The 8,586-nt window shown below is 47.4% G+C and overlaps 1 protein-coding gene across 1 annotated transcript; it reads left to right on the forward strand.

Annotated features, from left to right (window-relative positions):
* The first annotated feature begins 1,814 nt into the window (after positions 1 to 1,814).
* On the forward strand, positions 1,815 to 4,304 carry LOC136520743 (hexose carrier protein HEX6-like). The gene is made up of 2 exons (XM_066514394.1): positions 1,815 to 2,334; positions 2,442 to 4,304. The coding sequence occupies exons 1-2, from the start codon at positions 2,199 to 2,201 to the stop codon at positions 3,860 to 3,862; spliced, it is 1,557 nt and encodes a 518-aa protein (XP_066370491.1). The 5' UTR covers positions 1,815 to 2,198; the 3' UTR covers positions 3,863 to 4,304.
* The last annotated feature ends 4,282 nt before the right edge of the window (positions 4,305 to 8,586 follow it).

An 8,586-nucleotide genomic window follows, 5' to 3' on the forward strand; every position in this document is an offset into this window, starting at 1 on the left:
ATTGTCTTTTGCTCTCGCCCTCTCCTCAACATCAAGAGATCCAATAAGCTCAGCCACGCTAAACTCTTGTCTCTTGTGTTTTAGAGAAGTAGTAAAATTCCTCCAAAAAGGTGGCAGCTTAGCGATTATACTGCCGGTCATAAACTTGTCGGGCAATAAACATGGGAAATGTTATAGTTCCTTTGTTAGCGTCTGTATCTCATGAGCCTGTTCGACCACAGAATGGTTTTCAACCATTTTATAGTCATACAGCTGCTCCATAAGGTACAGCTCACTGCCAGCATCAGAAACCCCAAACTTTGCCTCAAGAGCATCCCATAACTCTTTGTCTGATGTGCAAGATATATAGTTTTTCTCATACTTGGGATGAAGTGCACTAATCACGGCGCCTCGAAACAGGTTATCGGCAGTCAAGAACTTTTTCTCCTCATCAGGAGTAAACTGTTCAGGCTTTCCCTGTGCAGCGTGAAAGCAGTTCATCGCAGTCAACCACAATACCATCTTGGCACGCCATATCATGAAATTCTTGCCATCAAAATTATTTGGCTTCAAAGCAGCAGCAAAACCACTGACAGAAAATTGTCCAACATTAGGTTTTTGGATTGTTAGGTATTTAGACAATTTTATTATCAGTTTAGTCCAGAAAAATAACATCAGCAGGTTTGTGACAACGTATATGTGCATGCGTATATTTCTTATGAACACTACAGCATGCAGAGATGACATACTGGTGAATACAGTAAAAACACAAAGTACAGAAATCACAGAGATTAGACTGTACCCAGCGGAGGGTCCCATGCCGAGGGTATCGGAGACTCCATTCGCATTAGTCGACATAGTGCGTTGCTCGAAGTTGCGGACCACAGTCGATGTAGGAAGATGTTAGCAGTGCAGTCCCACGAACGGATCACCCGGAAGAAGACGCCTTGACGTTCCACAGGCAATCACCGGAAAGAAGATGTACGTGGACGAGCAGTCACGAATCGCTCCCCAAAAACCTAATCGCCGCTCACCCCGTGCAGGGTTCTCAGACGGACGAGGGTTCCGGAGGCACCTGCTCTCCCGCTACTCCGTGCGCGCAGAGTTACGGGACGGGGAAGCCAGGAAGCTGCTGATCTGTGGTTCTCTCGGGAGTGGTTGCCAGATTGACTTGATCTCCGCTGACGGATGACGCGGATATATGGGTGCGACGGGAAGGAGAGAGGCAGCGGAGAATCCCAGAAGAGGGAAGCGGAAAGGACGGTAACTGCCGCCATCAGTTCGCCTCCACCATCAAGGGGAGTAACTCCCGTTGTTATGTGGATTAAGTGGTAAAAGACTGACCACGCCCGCCTCGGCCCGGCCCGTGCCCAGGGCCTGGCCGGCGGCGGCGCGCGCGCGTGTGGCACGCCTTTATCATTTTCTCAGCTTCTCAATTTAGATGAATAATTTCCAAGCATATAAGCTGAGTCAGCGTTCAGTCAAAATCCCGTATGGTATTAAGCCATACAACACTTAATGTTACGTACCATAGAGTTTTATTTGATTTATTAAATATTATATGGGTCAAGCCCGTATTATATCCACAAGATTCACTGTAGGAGTGGCACTATCTGGATATTGAATAAGTGAATAACCGGCGACGGTAGCAAACACGAACACCACATCCAATGCCTGAGCCGGCGCCAGCCACGTCGCCTTTCAAGTTGAATCTTCAGAGATTGAATGATTTGTTGCAGCAAGTAGTAATCTTCCCAGATTCTCTTGGACTAAATATTGGTCTCGTGTCTGGTTGCAACAAGCAAGCACTAAACTACTAATACCTTGATTTGTTTAGTCTAGTGCACAAGCACACGAGGCAGTCTGCATCAGCCTCAAACTAGTCAGCAAAACCTGTAGAATAGTAGTATCGTGTGCACAAACTAGTCAGCATACCAATCGTTTGCAGATAGCAACGGCCGAGTGGCACCTCTGTCTCTGTGCTGCCCTGCCCATTGCGTACCCTGTTCAAGCTATGGTTCATGTGGTCCAAACAAGGCCGAGATGGTCGCATACTCCAATTGGTCGACATCGGATCTCCTCTCCGGCTAGTCAACTATGACTACTACAAGTCACCTACTATACCACACTTCCACAGCTGCAACAAGATAAAATCACTTGTCCTTCACTGCGAGTGCGAGCAAGCAGCTCTGGTAGTCTAGTCTGATCTCTGATCAGCCATGGCGGTAGGCGTCGTCGCCGTCGAGGGCGGCCAGGACCGCCGCTACGGCGGAAGGATCACCACCTTCGTCGTGCTGTCCTGCATGACCGCCGGCATGGGCGGTGTCATCTTCGGCTACGACATCGGGATCGCAGGTAAAAAATGGATGCCACCATGAGTAACAAGTAGCAGCAAGGTCGTCGTCCCATGTCCCACGGTGACTGACGTGTGAACGACGGCACTCGCGCTGTCGCATATGCAGGCGGCGTGTCGTCCATGGAGCCGTTCCTGCGCAAGTTCTTCCCGGACGTGTACCGCCGGATGCACGGCGACACGCGGGTGAGCAACTACTGCAAGTTCGACAGCCAGCTGCTGACGGCCTTCACGTCGTCGCTGTACGTGGCGGGCCTGCTGACCACGTTCCTGGCGGCGCGGGTCACGGCGGGGCGCGGCCGCAGGGCGTCCATGGTCCTGGGCGGCGCCGCGTTCCTGGCGGGCGCGGCCGTGGGCGGCGCGTCCGTGAACATCTACATGGTTATCCTGGGGCGGGTGCTCCTGGGCGTCGGGCTCGGCTTCGCCAACCAGGCCGTGCCGCTGTACCTGTCGGAGATGGCGCCGGCCCGGCTCCGCGGCGCGTTCAGCAACGGGTTCCAGCTCAGCGTCGGGGTCGGCGCGCTGGCGGCGAACGTGATCAACTTCGGCACGGAGAAGATCAGGGGCGGGTGGGGTTGGCGCGTGTCGCTGGCGCTCGCCGCGGTCCCCGCGGGGCTCCTCACCCTCGGCGCGCTGTTCCTCCCCGAGACGCCGAACAGCCTGGTGCAGCAGGGCAGGGACCGCCACGACGTGGCGCGTCTGCTGCAGAAGGTCCGCGGCGCCGGCGTCGACGTGGGCGACGAGCTAGACGACATCGTCGCCGCGGCGGCGTCGGCGGGGGAAGACGGGGCCGGAGGGGACGGCCTGCGTCGGCTCCTCGTGGAGCGGCGGTACCGGCCGCAGCTGGTGATGGCGGTGGCAATCCCTTTCTTCCAGCAGGTGACGGGGATCAACGCGATCGCGTTCTACGCGCCGGAGCTGCTGCGCACCATCGGCATGGGCGAGAGCGCGTCGCTGCTGTCGGCGGTAGTGACGGGCGTGGTGGGCGTGGGATCCACCTTCGCGTCCATGCTCGCCGTGGACCGCTTCGGGCGCCGCACGCTGTTCCTGGTCGGCGGCGCGCAGATGCTGGCGTCGCAGGTGCTGATCGGCGCCATCATGGCCGCGGAGCTGCGGGACAGCGGCGGCCTGGGCAAAGGCTGGGCCGGGGTGCTCATCCTTCTCATCGCCGTGTACGTGGCCGGGTTCGGCTGGTCCTGGGGCCCGCTCGGGTGGCTGGTGCCCAGCGAGATCTTCCCGCTGGAGGTGCGCGCCGCCGGGCAGAGCGTCACGGTGGCCGTGAGCTTCGCGTTCACCGTGTTCGTGGCGCAGGCGTTCCTGTCCATGCTGTGCCACATGAAGGCCGGCATCTTCTTCTTCTTCGCCGCGTGGCTCGCCGCCATGACCGCGTTCGTGTACCTACTGCTGCCGGAGACGAAGGGGGTGCCCATCGAGCAGGTGGGCCGGGTGTGGCGCGCGCACTGGTTCTGGAGCAGGGTCGTCGGGCCCGACCCCGATGCCGACGAGGCGCGCGCGGGCGGGAAACTCTAGCGGGGAAGCATATGATGCGCGCATATTCGTGGCAGAGAGGGCTCTCTGAATTCGAAAATGGAGGAAGGCCGAACAATATAGCCGGCCTCCGGGACTTTTAAAGAAAATTAGACGAAATTCGGTCAAGTTTTGTAAGCCTTCATTCATTCATCTGAAATTTGCAGGATCACAAATATGCGTGCCTGATGCCTGGCCGAAAGCCCGAAAGCCTCCGCCCGATCTGCAGGCGCAGCCATGCAGGCCCCGATCTCGCCTCTGGTTTAGTCCCGTACTGGTAATCGCCGGCAAAGCAAGCGGGTATAAGAGGCACGCTGCCCGAGCCATGAGCCTGTTCATTTCGGCTTATACGATCGTGAATTATAAGCTGTAACAGTATTTCTCTCTCACCCTAAACCAGCCGATAATACTTTTAGCTTATAATCCACGATCGATTTGGCCGAAACTCGCGTGGTAGCGCGCGCCTGTGACTCCGGCTTCAGGAGGACAAAGGAGTTGGTGAGCGGCCTGGGCTTGCGAGTTTTGAGCCTGGGCAAAGTGCACAGCCTTCAGGTCAGGCTCAGGGAGCTCGCTCGAAGCGATGGGCTGGCTGAATATCGGCTCCGTGGGCCGATCTTCTAGCATTAGGAATTGTAGCCTGAGTTGGGCTTTTCTCATCCTCTCGGTGGATAGATAAGCTTTCTCCATGGGCTTTCCACACGGAGGGCCCTCCGTATGGGTTGCTTCGGCTCACCCGTTCGCCCCCCTCATCAACTCTTTTTTTATTCAGATTTGCTAAACAACATCCGGTTGTTTCGCTGGTTGTGGGCAACCGATTTTCATATTGTTCGATCTGGTTCTGACACACATCCACGCACACGTCCGACTGCAAGGCCGCGTCCTTCCTGCTCGTCCCTGCCGGCGTCCTGGGCACCTGGTTGCTGCCGCAGAAGGTTGAGCAGATGTTGACGCCACCGCTGCTCCCAACCGCGCGGCGGCGGCAAGCTAGGGCCCTTGTGTTGCGGGGCATCGCCCTTCTCGAGCGCGTCGTCGAGGGTGTCTGGGAACCACGCGGCGGTCTCCTCGCCGGTGAGGCCACTGGCGCCCGAGCGGTCGCGGTGGGAGGGCAGCGCCGGCCTGTGGTGCACCTGGGGGCTGCGCGACGACGCTCCAGTTGTACCACAGCGGCTCGATGGGGTCAGCCTGGAATGGAGGGAGCTCTTCTGAAATTTGTGAATAAATTTGACATATTTCTCTGGTATTTACAGCCCATAGAAATAATTTGTAATTTTTTCTAAAAAATCTGATATATTTATTTGAGATCTGCAATCCATAGAAATAGAAGTTGTGTTATTCCCAAATTGCATCACTCTGTTCAATAAATTACACTGAAGAAATCATTGTAAATATAGTAATAAGGCAGTGTAAATATAGCTATAAGACAATGTAAGTGTATGAATAAAAATCTGGTTGTTGGAATGGCCTAAAGCAACCGGTTGTTGGCTAGACATATCTTTTTTTTTTACATATTTTTGAGAAATTATACTGAAGAAATCGTTGTAAATATAGTAATAAGGCAGTGTAAATATAGCTATAAGACAGTGTAAGTGTATGGGCAAAAATCTGGTTGTTGGAAGGGCCTGAAACAGCCCATTGTTGGCTAGACATATCTTTTTTGACATATTTTTTGAGAAATTACACTGAAGAAGTCATTGTAAATATAGTAATAAAGCAGTGTAAATATAGTTATAAGACAATATAAGTATATGGGCAAAAATCTGATTGTTGGGATGACCTAAAACAACTAGTTGTTGGCTGGACATATCTTTTTTTGACATATTTTTAGAAACTCTAGCGCGGGCTGTGTATGCAATGAACCGAACCATATGATATGTGGCAGAGAACTCTAAACTCTAGCGCGGGCTCTGCGTGCAATGAACCAAACCATATGTGGCAGAGAACTCTGAACTTGAAAATAGGAGGAAGGCTAAACAAACAAAACTAGCCGCGTCTGGGACTTTAAAGAAAACAGACAATATTCAGATAAATTTGGCTCTACCTGTAATGGATCGAACCATATGATATGTGGCAAAGGACTCGAATTCGAAAATGGGAGGAAGGCTAAACAAACAAATTAGCCGGCCTCCAGGACTTTAAAGAAAACAGACGATATTCAGATAAAGGCAATGTTTAGTTCCCCAGATTTTCTGAATTTGACACTATGCAAAAAGAAGATTTCCCGTCACATCAAATTTGCGGTATATGCATGGAGTATTAAATGTTGACGAAATTTAAAACTAATTGTACAGTTTGGTTGTACTTTGCGAGACGAATGTTTTGAGCCTAATTAATCAACGATTAGACAATTATTATCAAATAAAAACAAAACGCTACAGTGTTTGAACAGTGCTGTCCAATCCGGCGGCGCCGAATCCGGCCTCCAACTAAACACGGCCAAATTTTGTATGCTTTCATTCATGTGAAATTTGCAGGATCGTAATCATCACGCTGCCCCCCAGCTACAGAATGTCTTGTCTGACCGCAGCCCATGCATGTAACCGGCCGGAGGCATGTTCCCAAGCGCTTATAAGAGTATATCTATATCTAATAATAAAAAGTAAATTTTTTTATTATTTTTTTTCGTTCATCTATTTTTTTTTGTCCACCTCTATCTAACTACCAGACAATGAAGAGTTTTTTTTTTCATCCATATATATATATATATATATATATATATATATATATATATATATATATATATATATATATTCAATGCTCATATAAGTTAGAATAATCCGATTCCAAAACATATTAAGTCGTGTAAGTCGTGCTCATACGCTCGTCCATCAACCTCGTTCTACTACATTGTTAATTACTGTCAGCGCCAAATAGGAGTGTGTCTCTCTCCTGTTCCTTCTTTCCCTGCAAGATCCGAAAGTAGGACACTCGTCTCGTTTTTTTTTCCCAATTTCGTTTCGTGCCCATCCGGTAACGTGTCCATCCTGGTTTTCCTTTTCCTCTTTTTTTTCCGTTTCCTATTCTGTACTGTATCTATCCCGGTTGTTCTTTTTTTTTCCTTTATTTTTTAAAAATATATTTCCGTTTCCTGTTTTTCCTTTTGCCTTTGTTTTTCTTCACGCTGTGTTTCCGTTTCTTTTTTTTCGCGTCTTTACATCTGTTCCGTTTCCTTTTTGTTTGCGTCTTTTTGTTCTTTTTGTCCACGTTAGTTTTTTTTGTTTGGTTTTGTCCGAATTCCTACCGTACTAACTTTTTCTATTTTTTCATAATGAATATTAAAAAATTAGAAAAATAATACTATGGATCTTTGAACTCGGACCTCTTTCCTAAGAAAAATAAAGATTTTTGTTAATGCAATTTTGTTGATTAGGAAAAAAGTTATTTTATTACTAGCAAATCTTAACCAAATTGTCTAACCAATTAAACTGTGAGTTGCGGCTGCAGCTTGCTGTCTCCATTAGACACTGCTACAGTATTTTGCTCTGATTTTGTGCAGCAGCAGCCGCTGCTGGGCTCCACAGAAGTGCAGCCGAACAAATTGTTGTCGGTCTGTTCTAGATAAATTTGTCTCTAAACTATACATATGTTAATCCCTGATGAGAGTTATGATGCAGAAAATCAAGAGATGTCTCCGGACAGACAAGTACTTTGATTATGGGTCCACAAAGAAAGTCATGTAATTCGATATTTAACTATATCAACACATAAATAGTATAAAAATATGTATGTACTTTGTAACATAAATAAATCTATCAAGATTGTATTTTAAATTTGATGCAGACTTAATAGGGTATGTCATAAAATTACCAATATTAGCTTATATTATAGATGTTACTATCATCATAAAATAAATTATAACTTTAAATTGTATAGAATGATAAGACATAAATAATATGTACCATTTCAATAGTTGTTTTCATGAAAAAATAATATTTCTCCCGTTGCAATGCACGGACATATTTGCTAGTGTGTGCATATATATATATATGTTACATCATTACTTATATCGAATTAACGGTCTTGACTAGACAAATTCTAGGATTATTCACATGGGATCAACTTTGCCCCCTTTCGATCCTAGGAAAAACATAGGATTCTCATTCTTATACGTTCAATTATTACCATTGAGTCCTTTGGTTCGTAGCTATCACTTGTAGAAAAAAAAACATATTTCACAGAAAAACTAAAAAACAAACATCCATTCAAACATCATTGTTTTCTCTTTCCTGTTTTTTTTTGTTCATCCAAACACATAGTCTATTAAAATATATGTGTATTTTCCATTTATTTGTTTTGCATATGTATTCCTACTTTATTTCTCATTCCTACTTTTTCAATCTTGCCTTTTTCACGGGCGTAGGGGAGCAGGGAGCGTGGTGATTATACGACGATAACCATTCTTTTTTTTAAGTAGTAATGTAATATAATAATAGTATAGTAATAGATATGACTATGTTCACAAAAGTATACGTTAACCATATTTGATAAATATTCTATAGAAGAAAAACAATAGTCAAAGTTGTACTATGAAGACCCTATCAGTTCAAGACATCAAGATTTTTTTTTTGAACTAAGCATTTCATTACTCATCGACCCAGCCGAATCGCTGGTTACCAAAACCCCAATCTCAGGAGGTACATCTTCCCAAGGGGTACAAACGGCCCCCATCTGATTGATCGGCATTGGTCATTATTAAAAGTAAAAACATACTAAAATTCCATATGAAATTT

This window comes from Miscanthus floridulus, chromosome 18 (genome assembly GCF_019320115.1).
Source record: "Miscanthus floridulus cultivar M001 chromosome 18, ASM1932011v1, whole genome shotgun sequence".
Classification (NCBI taxonomy): domain Eukaryota; kingdom Viridiplantae; phylum Streptophyta; class Magnoliopsida; order Poales; family Poaceae; genus Miscanthus; species Miscanthus floridulus.